This window comes from Psittacula echo (assembly GCF_963264785.1).
Source record: "Psittacula echo genome assembly, chromosome: 1".
Taxonomy (NCBI): domain Eukaryota; kingdom Metazoa; phylum Chordata; class Aves; order Psittaciformes; family Psittacidae; genus Psittacula; species Psittacula echo.
The window spans coordinates 82373876-82401652 of NC_137735.1; the positions used below are offsets into that span (position 1 = coordinate 82373876).

The 27777-nt window shown below is 46.4% G+C and overlaps 1 protein-coding gene across 1 annotated transcript in view; it reads right to left on the reverse strand.

Annotated features, from left to right (window-relative positions):
* Positions 1-218: 218 nt before the first annotated feature.
* Positions 219-27777, reverse strand: part of FRAS1 (Fraser extracellular matrix complex subunit 1) — a gene marked incomplete at its 5' end in the record, with an annotated part of 161985 nt that continues 134426 nt past the window's right edge. The window contains 33 exons of the mRNA XM_080627997.1: positions 219-825; positions 1443-1589; positions 2205-2410; positions 3029-3195; positions 3650-3766; positions 4485-4644; positions 4785-4892; positions 5742-5892; positions 7286-7500; positions 8263-8423; positions 8740-8972; positions 9545-9820; positions 10007-10194; positions 11509-11709; positions 12626-12782; positions 13215-13420; positions 14078-14225; positions 14587-14747; positions 15042-15386; positions 16121-16367; positions 16810-16972; positions 18068-18227; positions 18719-18869; positions 20104-20217; positions 20497-20724; positions 21439-21579; positions 22094-22218; positions 23753-23932; positions 24342-24461; positions 24860-25048; positions 25164-25427; positions 26101-26254; positions 26644-26840. Coding sequence (XP_080484123.1) covers positions 265-825; positions 1443-1589; positions 2205-2410; positions 3029-3195; positions 3650-3766; positions 4485-4644; positions 4785-4892; positions 5742-5892; positions 7286-7500; positions 8263-8423; positions 8740-8972; positions 9545-9820; positions 10007-10194; positions 11509-11709; positions 12626-12782; positions 13215-13420; positions 14078-14225; positions 14587-14747; positions 15042-15386; positions 16121-16367; positions 16810-16972; positions 18068-18227; positions 18719-18869; positions 20104-20217; positions 20497-20724; positions 21439-21579; positions 22094-22218; positions 23753-23932; positions 24342-24461; positions 24860-25048; positions 25164-25427; positions 26101-26254; positions 26644-26840 — 6341 coding nt within the window. The 3' untranslated portion in view covers positions 219-264. The remainder of the gene's footprint in view (positions 826-1442; positions 1590-2204; positions 2411-3028; positions 3196-3649; positions 3767-4484; positions 4645-4784; positions 4893-5741; positions 5893-7285; positions 7501-8262; positions 8424-8739; positions 8973-9544; positions 9821-10006; positions 10195-11508; positions 11710-12625; positions 12783-13214; positions 13421-14077; positions 14226-14586; positions 14748-15041; positions 15387-16120; positions 16368-16809; positions 16973-18067; positions 18228-18718; positions 18870-20103; positions 20218-20496; positions 20725-21438; positions 21580-22093; positions 22219-23752; positions 23933-24341; positions 24462-24859; positions 25049-25163; positions 25428-26100; positions 26255-26643; positions 26841-27777) is intronic.

Here is a 27777-nt window from a genome sequence, read left to right on the forward strand (position 1 = left end):
GACGCCTCTCCACCGGGAACAGTGGAGCTGAAGTGGGGAAAGCGACATCTCAGTCACCCTCCGCATCAGATCCATGTACAGCCTTTAGCCCCGGTGGTAGGGGCGGGGAGGGGGGAGCAGAGATGAGCCAGAGCTGCTCCTCCTCCTCACCAGAGTACACAAACCCATCAGAACTTCTCTTAGTTTTTCCTTTTTGGATTATTTTTTGAGGTTTTTTTTTTAATATTTATAAAAAGCCTTCACCAAACCAAAGCATGTGCTCTGCTAAACCTCCGTTCCATCATGCAAATTGCTGTGGACTTTGACTTCCAAGTTCACCTGCTTCACCTTCCTGCCGCTCTCCCTCCATACGTTAACATTCCGCACGGTGCAGTACCGGCTGTCTGCTGACCTCTCGGCTCCCCGAGGCAGCTCCACCTTGGTGTTCAGTGGATGCTCCTCTGGGGCTGCTTCCTGCTTCTGCCGTAGCTTGCGCCGTTTCCCAGTGAGAATGCAAAGCCCAGCCAGCAGAAGCAGCAACAGCAGGGCAACAGCAGCAAACGCGCTCCCCAGGGAAGCGCCTGTTTGGGAGAAGGAGGCTGCAACAGCGGCTTCCTCCCTCTCCAAGATCAGTGACTTCATGTTGGTGCCGTTCTTGACCTGGTCGCCTTCATTGTCATAGATCAAGGAGTCGTCCAGCGTTGGCCTCCCATCGGCACCAACCAGGTCCCTGCGGCCGCGTGGTCTCCAGTGGTGAGCGAGGGAGCGCTGGACACGAGGCCCCGCCATGTCCTCCGGGCCAATCACATAGATGACCTGAAGGTACCACTGGTGTCCAGCTTCCACCTTGAAGAAAGAGAAGACACATGCACACACGGTGCTTTATAGCTTTTGGATCAGGTGATTTTAAGTAAAGGCAGAGCTGGCTGCATCTTGCATTCTGTTCCTTAACTCAACAGCTCAGCATGGTTTTCTGAGCACCTGCCATAATGTTTATCACCAAGTGAGGTGTTAGTCTTGTCTCTGATAATGGCAATAATTAATTCACAAACACCGTCCCTGGCAGTGTTCAAGGCCAGGTTGGATGGGGTCTTGAGCAACCTGGTCTAGTGGAAGGCGTCCCTGCCCATGGCAGGGAGGTTGGAACGAGATGATCTTAAGGTCCTTTCCAACCCAAACTATGATTCTATGATTAATATACTTTTAAAAAGCTTCTTTCCTGAGTGCTTTGGAAAAAAAAGATCTTAAATCATTCCTCATCTGCATTTTCCGTGCTGGAACTTGCGTCTTCACTGGCCCTACTGTTAATTTCTATTCCAATCCTAGCAATGCCAAGAAGGCCCTTCAGCAAACAGGTCACTGAGTTACAAACAGGCCTCTCCAGGCCCAGAAATCAGGGACTACAACTCACAAAGTATCTGGGAAAAGTTAGTTTTGGGTAGCTGCTGTCATTTAGTACCTACCTTGTACAGAGCATCCACTTTGAGAGTAAATCCATCAACTCCAGGCATGCTGCTTATCGAGTGAAACTCGGACAGTTCAGAAACAAAGTGGGCATCAAAAGGCACATCGTGGAAATACTTGTCCGTCACTTCTGGCTGGTTTCGGTCCTGAAATTAAGAGAGGCATCAGGAAGAGAACTCTGTTGTCTTTCTTATGCAAGGGAGGCCACTAGCACTGAGTAAAACCTGTGTAGTGCTGTAGGAATCGGTTCCAAGTGCCCAGTCTCCACACCTACACACAGGCACAGACATTTCTGTAAAGGCATAGCTTAATGTGCAGAAAATACTTACGATTTGTAGAGGCTTCCTACTGTTTTACCACTGATTCATGTCAAAAACTAAGTAAGTTTGCGGAGCTGGAGATGGGGAGAAGAGTTTGAGCAGCCTGCTCATGTACACACGCCAAGCTCACTCACACCATTCACATCACCTTTGTCCAGTGAGGATGTCGGCAAATGTTAATTATGGAGCACATAGTGAGAGCTGAATGCATCTGGGAAGCTAATCATAGATTTATGCAATTTCTGTGTAACTGGTAAATAAATCTCCATTTATATGCTACCAGTCAGTCAATTCCAAGCCATATATAAACAGAGAAGGACAGGACATTTGTTCACCCCGTAAGTAGGAAGGAAATTTAGTCTCCAGCTCCATTAGGGCAGTGAGAGGCTGGGAGAGCAGACACATCACACACAATGCTCACCAAAGCACGGATAAACTTACCAAGAGGAGAAATCGGTGTTTGAGGTGCTTGTTGGGTTGAATACAGCCATACTGGGGCCCCTCGTTGTAGACAGTGCCTGTTGGGTCGAAGAAAGGCACGTAGCCATCCTTGCCAGTACACAGGTAGACCTTTTCCAACTGCAGTTTGTAAGCGGCATTCAGGTTTTGCTCAGGGTGCCAGAGTACACGACCATACAGGATTTGCCCTGAGGAGGTTGGGAGAAAACAAGGTCAGGGTGAATTCTCTGACTCAACAGGAGAATCACTGTGAGAGCCAAATGCACCAGATGACACATGGCTCTGGGTTTTGAAGGGTTTAGACTGGGGTATGCAGATGGCAAAACACCATGCCACAGCACACGTGTCATGTCTTGTCATGCTGCTACAGGGCTGTAACATGCTCAAAATACCATTTGTTGCTGCAAAAGAGGTAAAGCCAAATCTGGGATTTACCCTTCTTCAGAGGAACGGAAATTTTGAAGTCAGAAACATTTTACAAGGGCACGTAGTGACAGGACAAGGGGGAATGGTTTTAAACTAACAGGGGAGACTCAGATTAGACATTAGGAAGAAGTTCTTCTGTGTGAGGGTGGTGAGACACTGGCACAGGTTGCCCCAGAGAAGCTGTGGCTGCCCCATCCCTGGCAGTGTTCAAGGCTGGGTTGTATGGGGCTTGGAGCAACCTGGTCCAGTGGAAAGGTGTCCCTGCCTGTGGCAAGGGGTTGGAACTGGATGAGCTTTAAGGTTCCTTCCAAACCAAATCATCTCATGATACTATCATCAAGTACAAACAGAACGGGAAAGAGAAAGAATATAAATCTTACCTTTTGAAAAAGCTCCTTTGTAATCCATTTCTGCCAGAGACATTTCGGATTTGGTGGGGTCCATCAGAAACACCTTCTCATTGTTACAAAGTTGGAATTCCGTGTTCAGGGAGTAGACAACGGGGACTGGGCGGTTTGTCTGCTGAAAGGCAATCGGGATCAAAAATCTAAAATTGAGACAGGAAGAGATAAAGGAGAGGTTTAGTCTGAACATATCTGAAGGTCATGCTGGTGACCTACAGTCAGCTTCCTTTCTTCTCTTCTGCTTTACTCTTTGTAGTCTAGCAGCTATACGAGGGTGGTAATAGCAGCAGCAATGGTGCAGGGCTCTGGATGGCCAGCAGAAGCCTTCTCCCAACAGGTTTGATTTTCTTACTTTGTGGGGACAACCAAAGGCTACATATGTTTGGAGGCTGAAAACCTCTGTGATGGTGCAATCTTTCATTGCCCTGAGTGAGGATGGTCTCAGTTGCAGGGGGATTCCTGAGCCAAAGGGGAGTTCCCACCCCTCCCCTGTTCCCTTCCTGCTGCTGTTGTAGGGTGCCACACACCTGCTGTGACCACCCAAACAACCCCAATGGGCTGAAACTGTCCCAGTGGGTGATGGTGGGTACTCCTTACCGCTCAGGAGCGTGAGCTGTACAGGGCAGGGGCTTGTCTCCAGGCTCTATCCATGACTGTGTGGGCTGCACAGTGCAGGGGATTAAGAAGATTGTGTACTCTCCAGAGTAGTCCTTCCTGGGAACAGACAGGAGACATTGTGGTCACCAAATCAGATTCCAGGCTGTTCACCCAGCTGATGTGGTTGCCCAACATCCATCTTCTTCTAACGAGCATAAGCAGGCAAGACAAAGTTCATAGCAAGACTTCTCCCTCGCCCCAGAAATGTTCATCTACTCCAGCAGTTGCAGGAGGACAATTTTGACCTGTGGTGTTTAATTTGACCCCCTATGCAAGGAGCACAGGCTGTAAGAATAGTCACAGACTGGAGAGGGGCTTTGAACAAAGGCAGGTAGTGACAGGACAAGGGGGAATGGCTTTAAACTGACAGAGCAGGGATTTAGATTAGACATTAGCATGAAGTTCTTCCCTGTTTTGGGTGGTGAGACACTGGCACAGCCCAGAGAAGCTGTGGCTGCCCCATCCCTGGCAGTGTTCAAGGCCAAGTTGGCTAGAAAAATGGATTTACAAGGAGATGAATTGATTTTTCCCTCTACTTACACAATGAGCAGAAGAGCATTTTCAGGCTAGGCAACAGTACCCTGCATGCTGGAGCTCAGCCCTTGAGTGAGGCTGGATACTGACCACTCCACACAACTGAAAGGGCAACAGGGATTGCTTACTCTGGCCTGGTTTGAAACTGCTCCACTGCTGCTGTTAACTGCATGCACGTTGACTGCTTAAGAACAGTGTGCCGTGGGAAGCTGCTGGAGGTGGCTGAACCCACAGCCCTCACCTGTTATAGGAGCTGGTTGCTCTCCAGAGCTGGTAGGGAGAGTCGAAAGTCTGAGCGCTCCACAGCAGCTGCAGGTCAAACTCGATCCCTCCCAGGTGGTCTGGAGTCATTAAGGAAGATTTGACATCTGGCAGGCTGTGGTGCTCCATGACAAAGAGCCCTGGTGACAGGTAAGGAGAGCCCTCGCTGCACACCCTGGCACAGGGAGGGACTCCTCGTGGGAAGAGGGACTGGTTCTACTCCCTGTTTTCAGAACAGATCTTTATGGTGATTTCTTCCTCTATCAGGACTAACACGCACCTCTGAACTTGGCCTGTGTTTTGAACTCGATAACCAGCCGGCCATCCTCCCGGATGTAGATCCTGATTATCTGCAGCCGGGCTGAGAGAACGCTGTCCGTCTGAATGCCTGCATGGTGCAGCAAGACCAAAGTCACCAGGGAGATGACACAGCACAGTCAGTCCTCAGGTGGGCTCTGTCAGCTCCAAGTAACTCCAGAAGCATTTGAGAGCGCTCCAAAAGGTATGGTTTCAATTGGATCATCCTCCAGTCTCACTCAAGCATAAAGGAAGTAAGTATACTGAATTCCCCACCATGATTAGCTTGTGAATGTAACTTATTGTACATACTAAGTTATAGGTAACTGTTTCTGGGTACTCCTGGCCTCAGCTCCTGAGTAGCCCTCCATGAACTGAGCTCTGTGAGTACCTCCTCTAAATACTGAAGTGACACTGCTGGCAGAATATAATCCAAGGTGAAGCACTGTCACAATACTGCTCAAGGCTGAAGGCATGGGTTCACAGCACACACAGGCTCCAAATATTGTGGGAAAGATTAACCATCTTGAAAATAGATTCACAGGCACAGGATAAACCATGCATGGATGTAACCACCAAAAGAGGATTAGAATGTGTCAGGGCTCGCTGCTGGGGATACTGCTGATTTAACAAACAAGGGGATACTATGGGAAAAGTCCATCTGTGAGAACCACAAGGTTGAGGAATATGACTGCAGCTCCCACATGAGAATCACTCCAAATATCTCACAGGGAGCAACCTCTGCCTCACTGTGGAGGCTTGGATGAAGAGAGAACTCTTCTCTTGCAGCACTTTTCTAGCACTTTTCACTCTACTTCAGCAAGTGCTACCTATGCTCAGGACTGTGGTGGCAGTGCAGAAACTAAGAAAAAGGGAAAAAAATAACCCAACTCAAGAACAAACCAATTCTCCTGTACCCCCTCACACAGTGTGGACCTACCTGTTCTCCAAAGAACAGTATCGTAGAAGAAGGAGAACTCCATCTCTGTGTGATGCTCGAGAGAAGCCCAGCCTCTTGGCGCTGTCACGTAAATATAGGACACATAGAGTGGGACATGGACTGTTAAAAAGGACTGAGCAGAGTCTCGTACCTGTCAATAAAACCCCAAAAAGGGTGGTTATGCACCTTCCACAGAAGAAACATTGACCCAGACAGTACTCACTGCATTCACATTCTATGCTGCAAACGGGGAGAAAAGCCAGAGTACCTGCAACAGAAGACTCTTTTCGTTCTGGACCATGTGTGTCCTCAACACAGGGAGGATAATGTGGGAATGAAATATTTCTAAAGCAATATAATGTCATTGCTCCATGAAGACTGAGCATTACTGGCAATCAATTAGCTGATTTGCCAAAAAAGTTATTGCTGGGCTGCCATTTGAAAAATAAGAATGAACTGCTGGGAAAAGTATGCAAGCACAGAGTGCACCTCACATGCTACAGAACTCCTAAAATTAAGTCAGAGATGACTGTCTGACCTTTCTTGACCTTTACATGTAGGTCCTTTAGAGAAACTTGCATTTTAAATAAGGGCAAGTGCTAAAGCATACTGGTGTAGTGGTATAAAAAGAGCTGTGGTCACAACTTCACCTCAAAATCTCTTTGATTTCCAATTCTGTGAATTAAAAATATGCAATTCTGCTTGCTCAGGACTAGCCCTATGAGTATCTGAAATACCAGAGCTCTACAGATATACGTATACACCATTTATTTTCTGCAGGGCACACAGCTGTACTCTGCAAGCTCCTGAGATTGCTCAGAGAGACTTCCAGATGGGTTAGTGCCAGTCTCCACATACTAAATTCTGCAGCTGTTCAGGTCAAATAGTTTCTCTGGATTTGTGCAAATCATTAGAAGTATAAAAGGAGAGTTAACAAAGTATTCCAGAGCAGAAGGAGTTAGAAGAGATGATGCTGGCCATAACATTCTGACTGGGAATTTAATACAAGAACCTAATGAAGATTCACTGGAGTGGGATGTACATGTATAATCTGTCCATGAGAGGGCAGTCAGATACCTCTAGTAGCGAAAGCCACTGTTTCATAGAACATTTTAGGCTTTTCATATGCCAGCCAATTAATTAAGAAATGACTTTAAAATTCCCATGACTTTGCTCCACTGCAGAGTACGAACTGACGTGCCTCTGCTCTGGTTCTTTGATCTTTTGGCTAAGAATATAGCCCAAATTGTAACAGAGTAAAGCACAGCTGAGAATGTTTTGTATTTCCAGTACATCCTTATACTTAAAAAAACCATATTTTATTGGTGGTCTGAAGATTAAAAGAATAAAACATATGTTACCCCAGCAAAAGTAAATGACGTAAGTGCATTTCACAAAGCACTGTTCTTTTCTAGCGAAAAGGGGGAAAAAGCCATGCTCTAGTTGTACAGAGCAGCAAATGCACAAGAACAGTAAGTGGCGCTTCACCTAAAAATTGAGCAGGATATGGATTATGTGGAAGAGTTTTGGATAGGGCATCTTACCTGGAAGTCAGCAGTGACAGAGCCTCCGCAGACGTCAATTAGTTCAGTCATGTCATAATAAGCATCAAAAGTCCAGATGCAGCTCTTGAGATTGAGGTGCTTATAGAGCTGGATGGTCTTTGGCTCTCTCACCATGGGATCAAACTGGTAAGGGCGGTCATAGCCAGGCCCAAGAACAATGCTGTCATAGGTCACTTCATCCAGAAACCCTGCCTCTGGGATTAACAGACATTGGGACATTATCACTTCAGACTTCAAAGAGGCTGAGGCCCATTTTCACTCTCAAATCACATCATTGACTTTTATTATATTAGGGATTTAATAGGCTCCTCTTTCTTCATAATCCTAGAAGTTACACTAAATATACACAGGTCTTCACAGGAGAAGAAGTTATAGGAATGGGACAAGAATCCTAAAATCCAAACTTATAAAGCTATTAATTAAAGGCTTGAAGTTAAACCTTAAGAAATGCAGAGCTCAATTCAACTGAGTATGAACTGATAAGAATGAAGCACAACAACCCCCTGCCCACCAAGGACCACATTGTCCTGAGTGTCAGAGACACTAAATGCCTTTTTTAATTCATTTCTAGCATTTACTTCAGGAGTGAATTTACTTTTGCTGCTTCTTGTTGCCATATGGAGACCTCAGTGACACATACACAGTGATCCACTTCCTGTGGATCTCTCTAACTGCATGGATATCACAAGACAGTTTTGAAAAGCAGAAAATCACCAGCACGGTGTGAACCTACAACCAGTGCAGCTTAACCCAATTATCTTTTAAACATTCCAGGCATCATATCTCGTCTTCAGTGGGGCAACTCTGTTCCCTGCTGTTAGTTCAGGAAGATTAATTATGATTTACCTAATGTCAAGAGAGCCCAGGGGAAGACAAAACCTTCTTCTTATCTACATTTCTTTACTGGCTTCTTTGTAACTACCAACTTCAGAAAGCAGGCTGGCTTTGAGGATTACCTGAGATGCCTCTGAGGTCTCTGACGGTGACCAGGTTTGAGCAGACATGCTGGTGCCTGTAGATAGACTCGGAGAGAAGGAAATGCAGATTGTGGAGTGGCAGAGTGGAGATGAGGGGCAGCATACCATCCTGATGGGGGATCTGCACCGAGATGTGTATTCTGGAACAAACAGCGGATGAGACAGCAGAAAAAAAGTGGCAGAACAGCACAGACAAGGTGAGCCTGCTAGTAGTAGCCTGATACTTAGTTTCAGCTAGATTTCCTCAACTATATACATCCGCTCCTCAAGCTGTCCCACTAACTCCAAATTCCTGAGGGGAAGGGCACTCTCTCAGCAGAGTAGGGTTTGAGGAAGAAAGCAGGAGCACTACCCTGAGCACCTGAGCTGTTCAAGTGGGCACATTGCATGGAGAGATGTGGTTTCAGACACACGTCCTCCTCTTGACCCAAGCTCTCCCCTTCTCCAGGCTCATACCTATTGGGATGCTCCTTGTGCTTGACGTCCAAGTACTTCAGCGTGGCAATGAATGACTGTGCCTGGAAACCACGGGCTGTCCCTGCAACCACAGGAGTGTGACAAATGGCACTGTCTGTGCCTATGGTCACCACATTGCTTCTCAGGGGGGTCCCCACATGGCCAGCCTTGTCCACAGCCTTGGCCACACAGCGCACATGGAATCGGCGGCTGAAGTAAATGCTGTCCAGCACCTGCAGGGAACAAGGAGGGAGAAACATGCCTGTGGGTCAAGGACACCAGTATTGCAACATCCAATCGTGTAGCAAAATCACTCTGTCTGGTGATTTGAGGCAGCACAAAGGCAAGGTACACTCCAACTCAAGAGCAATGTAGCCAATGTCTACTTGGCCACTTGGACATGCATCTTGTTACTATGCTGCAGCAGATGCTTGAGTATGTTGGACACTTTACAACTTCCAAACTCTGCCCACATAGTGAAGGAAGGGGAAGAAGGAGCCTGAGCTGTTAAGATCTGCCAGGCTCTATACATCTTCTGGCACCAGATATTTACTTAAGTGTCCAAGTGCTCACAGCCACCTCCCGTGTCAACAGAAGTGGTTCTTTTAGCAAGCTCAGTGAAGAACAGTGCTAAATTTTCTGAAGCAGAAAAAATAATCCCTAAAAAAGCATGCATATGTCTCATGCCAATTCCCAAGTCTAAGGAGATTTTAGATTTTAACCTCTGTGTAACTAAAGTGTGCACTACTAGCTAAAAGATGCCATGGGCTCTTGCAGCTTTGCCATGTTAGTACCTCCCACATACCTTATGGTTGACGCTAGTGAATGGTGTGTTGTCAGTGATGGTTTCAAAAGGTGACCTGGCTCCGTTCCCATCTGTGGGGGTTGCTACTTCCCAGCTGAACTGTATTGAGGACTGGTTGATCCCAGCCTCACTGCAGCGTTCCCTCATGATGGCATACTTGGGGAAGCGAGGGTCACAAGGAGTGACACAGATGAGCGGGTAGCCCGGGGAAGGGGATTTCTTAGCACCATCCTTGGTCACTTCTTCCACCTGGTCATAATCAGCCAGGGTGACGACCTGTACAGATGTAACACAGCAGCATCTGTTTGAGGCTGAGGGGAGAGGCAGGAGAGGCAATCCTTCCCACACACTCCCACCCTGCCACATCATTGCAGCTCTTAATTTTGTTTCAGACACCCCACTGGGGTTTTCAGTCTGTACTTGAAGGGTACTAAACCACACCCACTGAAACGGGCAACTTACAACAGGAGCTGCTGGTAGAATCAGGCTCCCTGCTGCCTCCTGGTCCAAAATAGTCACTATTGCAGTGCTAGTATCTCCAAGAACAGCTTCCACTGGATCATCTGGACCCAGCACCAGAGAAAAGGACTCATGCCACTCCCGATCTTCATTGGACATGATCTCCACCTTAAATATGATGTGGTTCACACCTGTGAGAGAAAATGCCAGAGAAGCAGAGAGAATTTCATTCATCATCAGATATTGCTCTGAAGTTCTCATAAAAAAAGCTGCACAGCTGGTCTAGGCTACGACCACTGAAACTTTATGATAAAATATGCATTATAAATTTTATTTCCACTCATTGCTACTAATAATTTAGCCCTGTTCCCACAGGAGTCTACTCTATACATAAACCTCCAGCTATGACAGCTGAGCCAATTGATGAGGTGATAGATTTACTAGCAGATGCCATCTAAGGATTAATAATGCCTGTCTTGCATTAGTTGTCTGTAGTAAAAATCTATGACCCAAACTACATTCCCACCACTGCTGTAAGCATCTGTGCTGTATCTCACATCAGTATGCAGCACTGTTTGGTGAGGGCTTCTCAGTCCAGCAGCATAGTCTGAGCTGTTGCACTGGATCCTGAAAATTCTCTGCTAAGCCTTACATTCTCTGAAGACTACTTTACTCTCACCAGCTAGATGCTAGTGCTTCTTCCTCTGTTCTGATCACCTGTCATTTAACAGTTCAGCCTTTTTGCATAACAAAATTATAGCCACAGCAGAGTGTAAGGCTGCAGCCCAGAAGAGTCACACTTTAGAAAAGACCACAGAGTAAGTCTATGTAGTACATTTTAAATATATTACAAAAAAACCCAAAACAACAGAACAAAAACCCCAAACAAACCAAACTCCAGATCCTTCTCATCCAGTGGAACCTTGCAAAAGGATGAAATGTACACAAGAGAAAACAAGGCAAGCTTTGGGATGGCTTCCCCATTTTTTCAAGTGACATTAATTCTAGGGTGCAGAAAGTTCCAATAAAGCGCTCATCATCTACAAGCTTTCATTCCCTCCTTCTTTTCATTGTGTGGGCAGCTTGGCACTTTGCTCATCAAGCAGAGAGGGCTGAAGCTTAGAACACCACTCTGTTTGAACTGAGAATGATTAGGCAACCAGAAGGGGAGAGGGGAAAGGACGTGTCTAATGTAAGGAAAGCAGAAGTCTTGCACCCCACCTGTAACACACTGAATAGGTGTCTCTTCCCACAGAGACTGTGATGAGCCCAAGATCAAACCTCAAATCAAATCTAAACCCCAAAATCTAAGGGTATATTATGCCTTCTTACAGCTAATGCAGTTCACTGGGAACAGTTAGACCTCTGCTGTGTTGCAAACCTCATGCAAGAAGTGGCTTTTTCCACATCTCCTGAATGTTTCCCTTCAATGCTCCTTTCTGATAGACACAAAATGGCACTGGTCATTGCCACCACCTCTGATCTTCCATCCAAAAACCCTTTACCTGGGCTGAATTTGAGCATTCGACTCTTGGGATAGTAATCCACTCCGGCCTGAGCTGAGCCATCGCGGGTGCTGCAGCGGACTTTGGAGGTCCTGTTTTGATCCCCTCTCCGGACCACTTTGATATTTAAAACAGCAAGACCCTCCGGGCCAGGCGGCTCCCGTACTTGGTACGAAGCTTCTTCAAACTCAATGGTGGGTGCTACAGGAACAGCAGTGAAGAAAAAGTCCTGTGTGGTTTGCATACCAGCTGACTGTATGCCTGATGAAGGACATTGAGCAACTGGAGTGAGCTAAGCTCAGCTCCTTTTAGACTCTTATCTACACATCAACTGAAAGAGGGTAGATTTAGATTAGACATTGGGAAGAAATTCTCCCCTGTGAGGGTGGTGAGACATTGGCAGAGGTTGCACAGAGATACTGTGGCTGCCCCATCCCTGGCAGTGTTCAAGGCCAGGTTGGACGCGGCTTGGAGCAATCTGGTCTAGTGGAAGGTGTCCATGGCAGGTGAGGTGGAATTAGATGAGCTTTAATGTCCCTTCCAACCCAAACCAGTCTGTGATTCTATAATTTATCTTCAGATCAATAGGCTCTTTAAAGCAGAGGTCAAAACTGCAGCTCTAAGGGTTGGATGTGAATTAGGGCAAGGAGTGGGGCAAAACCCAACATAGCTATTGGATGGCAAATGATTTTCCCATCCCCTGCCTCCTACTGAATCACACACCCTCAAAAATCCATGCCACACAGTAGTGTTACAGCCCCCACTGGCAGTCACACCAGAGGGACCTGTCATCCCCCTTCTTCTCAGCAGATCTCTCCAGGCTGTGACACTGTGGAGGGAAGGCAACATCTCCCAGGGGAAGCACAGCAACTCGCTGTGAAAATGCAGTGAAATAAGAAACAGGACAAACAGTGGGTTCAAGCCACTGTTATTCCATCCCTCCCTTAAGACCAGTGCACAAAGCCACCACGCTGGTGACCTGCACACAGAGCTGTGGCCATGTGACTGAAGGCATTCACGTGTGCTAAACTAAACTGCAAACTGTTGAGACTGTGCTGACTACCTTGGAACTGCATCCTACATAACAGCTACATCTTTGCTGAGCATCCTTGCTTACCATCTTCGTCATTGGTGATGGTTACAGTTGCCATGTCCATCTTCCCAACCCTAGCTCCACTCCAATGGTTTCCAAGTGGGCTACCAAGATAGACATGGAACTGCTCTTCTGGCTCAAAGGCAGAGTCATCACTGATATAAACACTGCAGTTCTTCACCTAAAGCCAAGCAAGCAGGAGAAAACAGCAAATATTCATAAATCCAATGAAGCCACTTAAAGGCCACACTGTACTTAACTATCTAGGGTTTAATACCCAAGTACTGTCAATCCGGGAAGCTACCAGTTCAGTGTGGACAAACCACACTGTTACACGATGAGACACAGCATGGAATACACCCACCTCCACAAATTGACAGCTCTCTGCTAAAACAATCCGGAGAGTCCTACTGACACAGATGATTTGCATTTCACATTTTAACTAGTTTTATCATGAAACAAACATCTTCAGAGTTATGTCATATTTGTGACTTTATGAAACTAGTGCAGACAGCCTCTGTGAGCTCCCTCTGACAACGTAGAGCTGAAGAAGAGATCTGAACCCCTCCCATCAATGGTTCTTCATTTCCCCTATAAGCCAGGTTCAACTCACCTTCTCCCCTTTCAAGAAAGTGATGCGGGACTCCTCTGCATCTCTCCTCTCTGTAAAGTCCTCCATGACCTCTGCTGTCTGGCTCTGGGTGTAGCACCTGACGGAGGACTCATAGCTCAGGTCCCCGGTGCGGAAGATGGGGATGTGCAGAGTACCCTCCTTCTCCTTCACCATGTATGTATCCTTGGTGAACTGCATGCTTGGTACTGCAGGAGGTAATAAAAAGAGTCAAGCAGTGTTGAAGCTCCACAGAGAGACAGGAACTAATGGAGGCACATACACCCTGGGAGAAGTGCTGCATGGAGTGAGGAAGAGATTATATTGGGACTCAGTACTGGAATGGATGCTCTGTCTCAAAGCATGATCCTACTGTTTGTGGACAGATACAGAACAAGTATCTTGCAGCCAACAGGGAGACCTCAACAAAAGATACAAAGACAGAAATGATTACAGGCTGCTACAAAGTTAGATTATACAGTGCGTGCTTTCCTTAGGCTTGCAAACACGAGAGATATTGAAATACAAGAAAAACTAAACAAGCAGTGAGACTTTCTCCCACAGTAAGGGGGATCTTAACTCACAGAAACCACAAAACAAGGACTGAACTCTAAGCAGAGGAGGCAAAGCGTGGCTGAAAGCGAGGGAACACTACAGGGAAACTCATTCTGCATTTCTGAAGACTCCAAGTTCCTGTGGGCAGTGAAGCATGGAAGAAAACAGAGCAGCCACATGGAATAAGAGGATCCCAGGAAAATAGGCTATTCCAGCCTATAAATAACGTAACTTGCACTAGCTTCCTGCTGCATGGAATTGTTAAGGAAAAGGCTAGGATGGGCTGGACAGAGCTGCCATGGACAACTCACCATCCTGGAAGATGTCATTAATGGCCACGATGGCTTGGAATGGCTTTGTCAGCTCAGCTCCATGGGGTGAGCTGAGATAAACCACAAATGTTTCCAGCCCTTCTATCACTGGGTACTGTGCATCGTCCAGGATTGTCAGAGTGCAGAACTAGAAGGAAAGCAGAGATGCAAAACTTTCATCCTTCCCAGCACTCACATTTGGGTGTCTAATATAAAGTTATTATGTCAGGCCCTTCCTGAATTCATTTATCACTGGAAACAATGTTCAAGATAAATCTGGCATATCATTTTGGAGATTAGGCAGCCATCTTCATCCTGGGAGAGGTGGCCTGACTCTGTCTTCTCTGTCTGAAGCACTGATCAGATGTAAGTCCGGACCTAGCAGATTCATTAACAATCCTCAAGTGGCCCTGAGAGGATTTTCAAAACAGGCAAATGGCAGTGACGTAAACAAGAGAGAAGTGTCACCAGACAGAGCAGACTCATCAGGAGTGGCCCTGGCTCCTCACCTCTTCTGTCTCGCCGGGCCTGAACTCTATTTTCCTGGAGCTGGGGACATAATCGATTCCTGGGCTGGCAGATGGAGGGTCTGACGCCCGAGTGGCACACCACACCGAGATAGGGGTTGAGAGATCAGGTCCCTGTCGGAGGACTGGAATCTCAATGTTTCCTGCATCACCAGTTGCACATGAGAGAGAACCAAGATGAGAAAGCAGGCACATACCACAAACCCACTCCCTTCCCTTCAGCATGCCCTTCTCTCCTCATCACTGCTCCTGCACCCAGCACACGCTATTGCAGAGAACAACCCCCAGCCCTCCTCACAAGTGCAGAGAGAAGAGCAGAAACCTTCAGCAGATCTTTCACAATTCTGCTGCTGTGCCCTAAATCACTCCTATCACTCTTCCTGAAAGCATGCTTTGATGGAAAGCAACCCAGTGAGCTGTGCAGCAGCACTCTTCACCTGCAGCCTCGCTGACAGTGAAAGTAGCATTCCCCAGGGACACTGTGGAGGCATCATTGGGACCACTGATGAAGACAGTGGCTGAAGCCCGGCTGCCAACACGCGCATTATCTGAGGGCTCAGCCAACACAATCTCAAACTCCTCTTCTTCTTCATATTCACTGTCATCAATCAACCTGATGTCACATGTCGTGACAGTGACACCCGGACCGAAAACAATGCGGCTGTCATCTGCCATCCCTCGGGACTTGAAGTCGGAGCCAGATTCCAGCATATGAAGGCTGCTTCCCTTGGCTGATTTGGGGACGGTGTAGCACAGAGCAGACACTTTGCTGCTGGTATCCCCTAAGACACAACAGAAAAAACCCTTAACTCTATGGAAATACTTCTACTCTATTTGGTGGACATACCATTCACTTAAAGCAGCAGTCAGATAAGAGGGTGAGGAGTTAAGAACACCACCATCCCTGCTCCTAAACCGGCATAAAAGCTCGTTTAGGTCTGACTTCCAGGCATACTCCAAATCTGCACTCTGGTTACCATGATCAGGAACTGGGGGTGGCACTTACTTATTAAAGAATACAGATTGGTAAGGTCCACATAAAACACAGATCACAAAGAAGCAGCAAATAAATATAAGGGTTTTCTCCTGCTCATGCTGTGAGGAGAAATGAATCCAAAAGTAAGGAGCTTTAACTGCATTGGTAAATCTTACAGCAGAGCTCGGAAAGAAAACCAAACCATCTGTTCCCTGTTGTTGCTTGTCATTTGAGTTGCACCATAAAGGTACTTCCAAAAAATCAAAGAATCAACCCAAAATCATAAACAAGCAAACCCAAGGAAGACCTCTTGTTTGGGGGGTCACTGTTATTTGCCTGCCAACTGGAAACAGTTGTTTTCCTGAGCCTGGCAAAGGTACAGACTGCAAAGACTCCTCAGCAGCTTTGCAGTAATCCTAGTCATGTGAGAAGAGACTGCAGGAGACAGGCACTGAACTGCTCCTATAAAGTACAGAATTAAAGTCCAAGCTCTAGGCAGCCACATATACTTCACAGCCTGTCTGCACATGCTTGACCCACCTTTCCTTTCCACAGGAGCAGAGAGAAACCCATCGGTCTCACTGACATGGTATGTTTTCCTGTCGAACTGCAAGGTGGGCTCATCCTCTGTGTCCGTGATAGTGACCGTGGCCCGGGTGATGTTCCCCAGCAGAGCATACGCTGGCATGCTGAGCTCCACAGCAAAGCTCTCCATGTTCTCAAAGATGTTGTCATCATTAATGATGATGGTGCAGGCCTTGGTGTCCTCCCGCTCCTCAAACTGCACCTGGAAGACAGCAAGTGGGCTGTTGTCTTTGGATTGGAGTCTGAAACTTGCTGTCCTTCTTCTCTCACCATTGTCTGAGCCACTGGCAGCATCAGACACTGACATTAAACGAGGATAAATGCTAGTGGAGGTCAAAGACAGCAGCAAATGCAGTGTGTAGACCCCTACCCCTTCTGATCTCAGCCATAAGTAGCCCTTTGCATGATCAGGAATGACATTCCTACACAGGCAAGCCTGTAACATTTGTGGCCTGTCAGAACATTCCTGCAAAGCATATATGTCAACCTAAAAACTGAAGAAAAAAAGAGACCTCTTCAGAAAGCAAATAAACCACACATTTTAGAAAGGCAATACAGTCTCCTTTGTGGTTTTATCAGTTCTGTCATCCAAGCTGAATGGCATGCATGGTAAGACCTTCCCTTTCCTGGTGTCCCCAACCTACCTGCCCCGCGTACTCCACATAGTCATGCTCTCCCAGCTGTGAACCGGAGCTGGATGTGGCCGTTCCCTGCTCCGTGCGGCACAAGACAATCGCATACTGGTTGAGGTTACCAACCCGCCTCACAGTGATGCTGACAGAGCCTGCGTTCTCTCTGACACTGTAGCTGGAAACACACCATTGAATCACAGACTGGTTTGGTTGGATGGGACCTTAAAGCTCATCTAGTTCCAAACCCCTGCCATGGGCAGGGACACATACCGAATGAGGCCCTGGTTCACCTCCCCTGTGGAAGGAGACATAAGCCAACCCAGAAATTCAGCAGCAGTTTATAGATGAGCAGTGTGGAGACATTCATCCATGCAGCCACAGGGACCAGATTCTCTAAATGTCCTTTATGCTGCAGGACCTTTTCTAATGGACAAGGTTGCCCGAAGCCCATCCAACCTGGTCTTGAACACTGCCAGGGATGGAGCAGCCACAGCTTCGCTAGGCAACCTGTACCAGCGCCTCACCACCCTCAAAGGGAAGAACTTTCCAATATCTAATCTAAAACTCCCCTATCAGGTTAAAACCATTCCCCCTTGTCCTATCCCTACTTGCCCTTGTCAAAAGCCACTCTCCAGAATTCTTGTTGGCCCCTTTAGGCACTGGAACTGCTTTAAGGTCTCCCTGGAGTCTTCTCCTCTCCAAGGTGAACAAGCCTAACTCTCTCAGCCTGTTTGCAGAGCAGAGGTGCTCCAGCCTTTGATCATCTTCACGGCTCCTCTAGACTTGCTCAAGAAGGTCCACACCCTTCTTATGCTGCAGACCCCAGAGCTGGATGTAGGACTGCATGAGGGCTCTCACCGAAGTGGAGTAGGAGAGAATCCCTTCCCTCGACCTACTGGCCATGCTCCTTTTGATGCAGCTCAGCATACAGCTGACATAGGTTTGTATCAAGCAGATACAAACAACAGGCTGGGGAGCAACCCCTGTGTATTTATGTTGATACTGCACAACAGACTCAGGCTGACTGTTGCCTCCATCAAAAATCTGAGGGACACTAATCATGAGAGACTTGGGCAGACAGCAGCTATTCAGTGACCCTGCTGTATGGTTTAACACCCAGCAGGAACTTCTCCTCTGTCACACTCTGAAAAACGCATGAGTTCCCACCTCCATACTGGAAGGGAGCTCACATATTACAGAGCTCAACCTGCCTCCCTACAGATCAGACCTAATCCGCCTGAAGCAGTTCTGTAAACCTCAAACCATTTACCTGGTGTCCGTAAAGCCGAGGAGAGACCACTGGACATGGAAAATGTTTCCACTGACCACATTGGGTTTGCTGTCCTTCACTAGGAACTGAAAGCTGTCCATGGTCTCCTGAACCTTCTCCTCATGCATCACATACCGAATGAGGCCCTGGTTCACTTCCTCTGTGGAAGGAGACATCCAATAAGCCAACCCAGAAATTCAGCAGCAGTTTATAGATGAGCAGTGTGGAGACATTCATCCATGCAGCCACAGGGACCAGATTCTCTAAATGTCCTTTATGCTGCAGGACCTTTTCTAACTTTCTTAGTCCTACCTGTGGTAGGAGCCTCCCTACAAGCTGTGACAAGACATTCCCTTGCCTAGTCTTTACCCATAATGTCTCACACTTAAAAATAAGGTAAATTTAAAGTAGTTTTGATGAAATGCAAGAAACACGGGTGTACTACAGGACACAGGCTAGCATCTGTAAGAAATGACAGGATTCCTGGAATGGAGAGCAAAGTTCAATTCTTATTTTTTTGACACACCTTTGAGATTTGCCCCTTGTATTGCCCCCTACCACCTTCTCCCTGCACCCCCCAGTCACAAGCTATCTTGACAAACTGAAGCATTTGAAGGAAAAAAGCAAAGTATACACAGCCCAACTCCATACCCTGCGTAAAGGTGGTCACAGTTGTTCCTGGCTTCAGCTTGCTCTCCACATGACCGTTTCTGGGACCAGCTGTTATCTCATAGATCAGCTGTTTGTCATCTGTGTCAGGATCTGTTGTCAGTAATTCCTTCTTAGTGATTAGATTGGTTGCCTGGATTAAAGCCAAAACAAGAGAGTAAAATTCAGGAGATCCATCAGTGCAAGTCTAATTGACTGCTCATCCAAAAAGCCCGATCATCCCTCTTTCAAACAGGAAAAGTTTGCTAAGGGATGCAAAAGCACAGAGCAGCCTTGAACAGACAGATGCCCCACGAGGTGTTTGACAGCACAGGAAGGACTCAAATTCTGCCTCACATCTGGTGTGTTTAATAAAAAACCACTGTGGCTCCAAGAAAAGCAAATTCAGAACAAGCTGCCCAGCCCTATCTAGCTGGGGCTAAAAGCTGTGGCAAATCTTTTGCTTTCACCTGGAAACCACTGCTCCATGAACTGTGCCGATGCTCAGGGGAAGCGTGGCTTTACAAAAAAACATTTACAAACAGCCTCAAGCTGAAGGATTCACTCAGGAAAACTCATGCTGCTTTAGCGAGCCTCTTTCCAATGACCTCACATGGATGTGCCTCAGTTTCACCATGTTTCGCTTTCTCTTTATAAAGAAAACACCTCTAACTCTAGGAGAAAAGAGAGATCTGAACTGGCTGAAGCTGTAGGAGTGCTTTTTCTGAAGTCAGGAATTTGAGCTGAAAGGCATTTCTTTATACAATTTCTTACTGCAGTATCTTACAACTATTTTTCCTGGGAAAACCGGAAGTATTTCTTTGCAGTTAATGCTCGGTCCTCAAAAACAAGCACAAGGGAGAATTTCCTGGGGTTTTGTCTGGACTTCAGCAAAACAAAGGCATGTCACAGCAAGAAATTCCTATACCATATCTCTTTGAAAGCCATGTATCTCTACCATGGCTGCTGTGGCACATAATCAAGACTTCTCTGCCATCAGCAAAGCTGAAAACATACCCTGGGGAGAAGGGACAAGAGGAGACAGATGCGTCTGCCCAGGAAGGTGGGCAGGAGCTGTACTGCACTGCACAGCTCGTACAAGAGCCAAGAAGAGCCAGGCTTGATGGTCTGGCTGATGAAATGGAAGGAGGTGGTCCAAGAAGCAATTTAGTCCACTGGAGCCACACTGCTTGGTTTTGCTAAGGGAGCTGCAGTGCAGGCATCCCTGCACACCTCTTGACTTTTCCAAGACACTTCCTGGGCACAGAGGGACACCTGTTCCATAGCACAAAAATAAAATGCTGAAGGATCAGGATGTTCTCCTGGGAATCTTCTTCACCTGGAACAGCCCAAGAAACAATCGAAGCTAACCCCACACAGGCAGTTACCTTGCCATCCACATACTCCAGCCACTGCAAACCCAGGTTGGTGACGACCCTGGGTGTCCCATCATCCACAGATAGAACATCCACTTTGAAGCGCTGTGGTGCTGCTGTCACAACCTGACAAAAGTTCAGAGAGATAGCTGTTACTTCAGGAGCCAGAGCCTCATCCACCATATTACCAGCTTTGCTCCTTTCAGCTCTGCTGGGATCAAGGTCCTGGGGTGAGTTTGCACACACAAAGGCTGGTACCCCAGAGAAGAAGTAAATGGCATCACATAACTGAGAATACTCAGCCCTCATTTTCAGTGGAGTGACAGCAGCTAAGTCTCCCCTGAGAGAAGGTAGCTTTCTACTAGTTACAGAAGGTCTCCCTCCCATCCCTTCTCCTTCCCTTACCTGCCTCCCTCCATCCTCCATAATGAAAAAGGGATTGGTCCCATCAGACACAGTGAAAGTGAAGCGATCCTTCAGCGAGTTGCTACCATCATGACTATAGCTGATGCGATTCTGGTAGATGTCATCCATCGTGAAGGTGGTGGCTTGGTGATAATGGTGCCCATTGCTGGTGCGTTCAATCAGGCCATGCCGGGGAGACTGCACGACTGTGAACATAATTGACTCAGCCTGCAACAAGGGGACAGAGTGGCAAAGCTGATGATATGACCCCAGGGCCAGGACACGCACGTCCTTACGCATTCAAGAGACAACTCCTTGAACACAAAAGCGGTCCCCCATGCTGCAGCCATTCTAAGCAACTTGCTTCATGTCACTTCTGTTGGGGCTGGAAGAAGCGATAACATTTGGGGAAGGATCTTTGGTTCCTGGCAATAACAGGCAGCCAGGAGCTCTCTTGCTGCAGGCAACTGCAGTGAGGTAGAGCCAACAATAGACCACTTAGCCTCTGGCCAGATCCAGGAGGAGGAAAAGGAAATGTCATTTTCCTCTGTGCTAGGCATAAACTCGGTGTCAAGGCTAGGTATAAGCTCGGTTCACATTCACAATGTTCACAGAGAAGGCGGTACAGGGCAAGGATCAGCTGTGATCACAACTTCTAAATGTTCCCTGGGCAGGTTTGTTGCTTATGTGTCCGAGAGACATCCCAGATGACTTGAGCCAGGGCTTTGCTTTGCTTAAACACCAAACACGCATTCATCTATTTATATGCAAGCTGGACCTCCTACAAGCTGTTTGTTTGATGTTGTGATCAGACAGGGTATGATCACAGGGAGAGATGACACTCCCTATAATCTTTCTCTTTGAACACAAGCCCATTTTTCTGATAGCCCAGATACGCAGCAGAAGACGGGAGGGAGGAGGCAAGGGGGAGTCCTGTCTTACCTCTGTGTCAGCATCTGTTGCTTTAAGCTCAAACTCCGTGATGGTTTTTCTCAGTCCTTCCTGAACTGTCATCCCAAGGCTTTGCACTATGGGTAAGGAGTCATCCACAGGGTTTATGGTGATGTCAAATGTCTGGCTTACCTGGAACAGGAGGAAAAGCTTCTCGTGATGAATTCAGTCTACCAAGAGTACAACTCCATTAAAACAGAAATGCTTGAAGAAGACCATGGTCATCCAGTTTGGGTCACTTTGTTCCAGCCTTGTTTAGGGAGTAAATATGAGCTTAAGGTCAGATCACATGAACATGACCTCTTCTACTCCTTCCCACTAAATCACTGCACTGGATCAAAGCAGATCTCCAGGAGCAGCTGGTAAGCAGATGAAAACCAGACACTGAAATCTTGGTAAACCAATCTCATGAGGCTACATGCCCCTTACCTTCACAGGGCTTGCTTCCTTCCCTGTGAGATCTCTCATAGCAGCAGAAGTAAGAGCACCCAATGTTGCTGACTGACAAGCCCATGTGTGGCTTGTTTCATTTCCCTTGTCATGTGTAACTGTCTCTCTCAAGCATGCAAGAGGAAAACTGAGTCCCATCACATTGTACAGAATCACTACCCTGCTCTGCTCAGGTGAAGAAACATGCCGGACTTACCTCATTTGTTCCATCAGACACAGAAAAGGTGAATGCATCTGTATGCTTTTCAGTGTCACTGGTGTGGACATATCGGATGTTGCGAGAGGCCAGATCTGCCTGGCTGAAGGAAATAATCCTTGTCCCTAGAAAAAGAACAGTAAGGTAAAATGTGCAATACAGAGGGAAGCAGGGGGAAATATAGGGAGCTGGACATATCTAGCCATAAGCACTCAGTCTTGGATTGTTCTGCTCCAATTCAGGCTGTACCACCACCAATAAAAACCCTGACAAAAAGTTTTTCACTAATTTATGATGCTAAATGGCTACTGACAAGTATTGGCCATGCTACAAAAGGCACCAGGATCTGATGAAACAAATGAGCCAAAACTGGATGATTAGCCAAGGTTTCCTCAGAGCTCATTAGCTTTAAAGGTCTGTGCTCTCTTATGAACACTCCAGTACTCTCTCCTTAGGTTTAGGTCATTTAAATCATGAGAACAACCCTATCACAGTGTGTAACTGTATTTTTCTTAGTCCACCACCAACATGAAAAAGCACAGAAATCAGAATCATCATTTTAAATAACAGGAGGAATAAAATCCTTAAGCCAGCTCCTTAAGGTCTCTGACGTACAAGATTCACTGTTTAGTTGGCAATTTAGTAAAAATATTGCAAGCTTTTAATTTTTGTCTCAGGAGGGGGCTACTTATTATAATTCCCATTCATTATTCCTACCCTTTCAATGTATTTGCCAGAGGACATCTTACACTGTGAGAAGATGAGGCAAACCACATACTAAAACTGAGTTGTACAAGGACTGTCTACATCTTGAAAATACACAGCAGGTATTTCCACTTTAATCTCACATTAATGAGAAACCCAGTTCTAAGAAGAAATATAATCTTAGATTACTACAATCTAAACCAGAAGAGCATATTATATGACAGAGATACATACTAATTCATCTGAAAGGGGTAGGACACTCCTACTGTCAGTGGGCATAGAAGGCAACTCTAAAATTCAGATCACATTTGTAAGTAATTATTTTCTGAGTTTCTCAGGATTGATCAACCCCCCCTCCCTGAACTACCAGAACTCATTATCCACATATCCATCACACCACAATGTATCTTCCTTTTTAACTCAGAGGTTAGCTCCCTTCCTCTCTCCAAAGCATAGCTGGGAAAAGAGGCTGGTGTTTGGGGATCAAGGGACATACTGGCCAAGAGGGGACTGAAAGCAAATTGCCTGTCCTCCAAGATGAGCTCTATTACCATGGACATTAGGGGATGAATTCTTTTGGGCATTGTATACTATATTTGGTCACAGAAAAGGCTGAAGGTTTGCTTGTCATGCAGATGCAGCAACAGGTCCTGGAAGAGGAGATCCACACCGCAGCAAGCTGAACTCATCTGTGGAGTCCCCCAGGTAAGGTTAGCATTGGGCTTAAATGGACCCAGGGGCTGAATAAACCTTCACGTGTGATCTTTGGGATGCCTTGCCTCCACTCACCCTACTCTTCAGCTCTCTGGGCTAATGACCATTTGATTTCTATCGGGAAAGATAATTCTGTGCTGCTGCCTCTAGGCACGTTTTTCCTGCAGTGAATCTTTAGGACTCTAACTCCAGTGCTTTGCTGCTCAGAGTACGTAGCGAGCAAAATACTGCCTTGCTAACCTGGGGAGGCCACATGCTCCAGGTGCCCCAGCTGAGGCTGCTTGGTGAGCTTGTACTGGAGCTGTCTTGGCTCACTGTCCTGGTCAGTGGCAGAGAGCTGGAGGGTGGTGATTGTCTTAGCCGAGTTCTCATCCAAGACGAGCCCCTTGTTAGCAATGACAGAGGGGGGAAATCTGTCCTCTGAAAGGTTAAATACAAAACTGAGTTAGGAGACTGTCTTTTTCTTGGTGTTAATTCAAAATGCTCAAGCAAAAACAACATACACACAAACACCTCCCAGACTGGTTAATTCCAAAACAGGTACTCTGGGCCTTGGCATTAATCAATGGAACAGTAACACTGTAATGCATTAAAGACAATCTAGACAGTATGAAGATATTAAAGGGAATTTTTCTGCCTTTTTCAGTGAGCCTGTTAGAAACCAAAGAACTAATCCTTACATCTGCAAACTCTCCCCATGCCCCAAACTTGAATTAATAACAAATAAAACCTCAAGATTTACATTTTAACTTGCAGTACATGTGGGACGGGAATCTTTGAAAGCCTGAGCTCTGCAGCACAGAAAACATGACTTCAGCATGATCTTTACCTAACACACTAATATAAAAGACCTGGTCTGTCAGACTGTTGCCGTCTGCATCAATCACATCAAAGGTGAAGGCAAAATTTCCACCAGGATCCCCTTTCTTGTGACTGTACACCACTTGCCCTGGAGAGAGGGACAGAAGAAAAGAGGTGTTTATTACAGGCTGCATCATTCAATTCTTAGGTTGGAACCATGCTGGCACCATAAGTTGAGGGACTTGGGGCTTGACAGAGATCCTGGATTTGGGTTTCATTGTTTCTGCTCTTTATTCTTTTTTTTTCCTGCTGAGAGACACTTCTTAACACTTGTTTAATGATACGTTTCTGCTCTAACACAACCACCTTACCTCTCCCATCCCTGCTTCAAATCATCCTCCCTCTCACATAAAGATCAGAGAATCACAGAATATCTCAAGTTGAAAGGGACCCATGGGATCATCGAGTCCAACGCCCTGCTCCTCACAGGACTATCTAAATCAGACACATATCACTTGCTGATTATCTAAAACCAAGTGCTCTCACCTTTATTTAGATCAGCTTGGGTGAAACTTTTGACAGGTCCTTTCACAGAGATCTGGACTGGATTATCAGTTTTGGTCAGCTGCAGATGGCCCGTACTGGGATCCCGTTTCATGACAAATCTAATCATTGTGTCATCTAAATAAATCGCTGCTGCTTTCAAGTACTGATCTGTGAGGCGTGCTGCAGAGCCTGGACCACAGAAAAAAAGTCCAAAACCAGTTTCAGCTAATCCAGCTAAGAAACTGGTTTATACTGGACCATACAGCAATACCAAGCAACACCATTCTCCTCCCTCTCCCCGTACCAGCTGGGAGCTGCAGGTTCCTGTTGACAGCTAACGTGGGTGCCTGCTTCTTCGGCAGCTCCATGGAGAACTCCAGCCTCCCCATCTGTGTGTAGAGACCATCTGTGATGGAGAAGCCAAACTCATCTGTTTGTGCTGCTGCCCCACTCTGAGTATAAACGATCAGCTCATCCAAAATGTCCTGGTAGGTGAAGGACGAACCCATGGACAGCACATGTCCATGCTCCGGGGCCTCCGCAGCAGTCTGCCTCCTGCGAAGGTTACCTGACAGACAATAGATGGATGAAGGTTATGGGAAGTAGACAGCCTGCTGGGGACTCTTTCAGTGCCAGCTCTCAGTGGGATGTACAGAGGTGGACACAGCCTTACCAGCAAAACTGAAGGAAGTTACCTGCTTATTGCTAAAACCTGTAAGAATTTGGCTGCACACATGAGATCTGAAAAAGAGGGTAAAGCCCTCGCTAGTTTAACATGACACCAGCCTTCACTTGACACCCTTCCTTGCTTTGTCACTGCAGATAGATGCTAGTTGCCCAGCTCTTTGGAACTGAACCCCACAGAAGGAAATGGAGTAACAAAAAAGGGAACTTTCTAGGGAAATGCAGTCCCCCTTTCTCTTCTACAAAGAGCGAGGGACAAGTCTCAAAGAACAAGCCTGTTCTGAAGCATAATCCTTCTGTGGTTGCTGGTCCAAACACAGACTAAATGTGCTTTATACAAATACACCAGGCTCTTTCTCATATAAGGGCCAGGTTGGAGGGTCTTGGAGCAACCTGGTCTAGTGGAAGGTGTCCCTGCCCACAGCAAGCGGTTGGAACTATGAGCTTTAAGGTCCCTTCCAACCGAAACCATTCTAGGATTCTATCACGCACAAACATACAGACACTGATGCACAAAGACATTCTCCCTCTCACACTGCCAGCTTGTCAGGACTTACCATGTTCAGGACTTCTGCTAACCATGATGACAAGCTCACTGTTCTGGGTGTCCAAGTCCTGCAGGTTGAGGGAGGCGTTGGTAATCACCACAACTGAGCCCTTGTGCACTCTGACAGGCTCCAGGACCATCTTTGGGGGTTCATCGTTCTGCCTCTGCATGGGTCCCAGTCAAAAAAGTGAATTAGTCAAGGGAAAAGACTGCTGCCCATCTGAATGAAGTACAAGCTCCCAAATTACAGTACTGGTGCTGATATCCATTACTGAGCTACACCAGTCTCTCCAAATCTATCCAGCATCATGGCTGCTTCTAAGAGGGAGGAGACATCAGAGAAATAAGCCCTGAGGAAGAGGCTGCAATGCAGAACTACTGTCTCCCATCACAGGCAAGTTAAGTGCCTGTACTAGGGCAAGGAAACTGAGAGGAGGATGGAAATTCCTTTTAATCCCCTTCCCATGTATTACAAAGGAGTGAGCATGCAGTTTAAAAGCCACGTGTCTACGTGAAAGGAGAGGGCTCTGGCAGCCAGAGAGCAAAGGTGTACCTGAATTGTGATGTTCAAGCTCTGCACCTCAGACTGGCTGAAGCCATCACTCACATAAAAGCTGAAAACATCACTTGTTGGCTCAATGCTTTCATGGACACTCTGGAAGTAGTAAATGCTGTTCTCCAGAACATCTTGAAGAGAAAAGGATGCGTCTGTAGTCACAGCAGACTCACTATGCGGGCCAAAATTCTCACCTGCAAATCAGAACACCAGTAGAGAAAGAATGTTCAACTCACTGATAAATTAAATGAAGAAGGATTAGGAGAAGAATGGCACATTATGAAGGGTGCAGAAGGATGTTCATTCCTACAACATGGCTTTCACACATCTTGTAACCTTTGTAGAAAGCAGCATCTACTGCATTAGAGTAGTCATTAGGGAAGCTGAAGTTTTATGAATAGTACAAGCAAGCCCACATCCCTGAATTACTCAGGCTTTTTTTAGAGATGAGACAACAGGCAATGTGCCATTGGCCTCACCACAACCTCTACATCAAGCTTCACCTTGCAAAACTAAGTCTCATACCCAAGAAAATCACCCAGCTGTTGCATGTTCAAGGAGAGAGGCTCACCATAACCACAATGGCCAAACTGGAGTTCATTCACAGAACACTATCAGGAGGGATTGATGTCTAATGGTTAGCAACCCGTGCTCTCGAGAAGAAAGGCAATCACTGTTATAACAAGCCACTGTGCTGGCCATATAGTGATATTTTACAAGGGCAGGTTATGATTTAAGTAAAATGATACATTCCAATCCTGTTAGGATCACATACAGGATTAAACAGACAAGTCTTCTGAATGAACATCTTTGGACAACATAGTATAAATCCTACCTTTTCTTGGTAATACAATGAGATAAAAAGAATGTTACCAGCCATGCTCTGCCACAGCTTTCACAGCTTTAAAGCTTGCTAGGACATTTAGAGGAATTCAGCAAAGTTTGTTCTGTGTAAGAAGGACAGCCAAATACATAAACAAACGTATTTTCATTTGAAAAGAGCCTTGAAAAGGCTCTTAATTTCCCAGTTTCATAGCATAGACTAGTCTTCAACAAATGAGAATTAGGAGGAAATGATGCCCAGAGACAGTTTATCTTGTAATGCTGATGTTATGAGCTGCGAGGTAACAA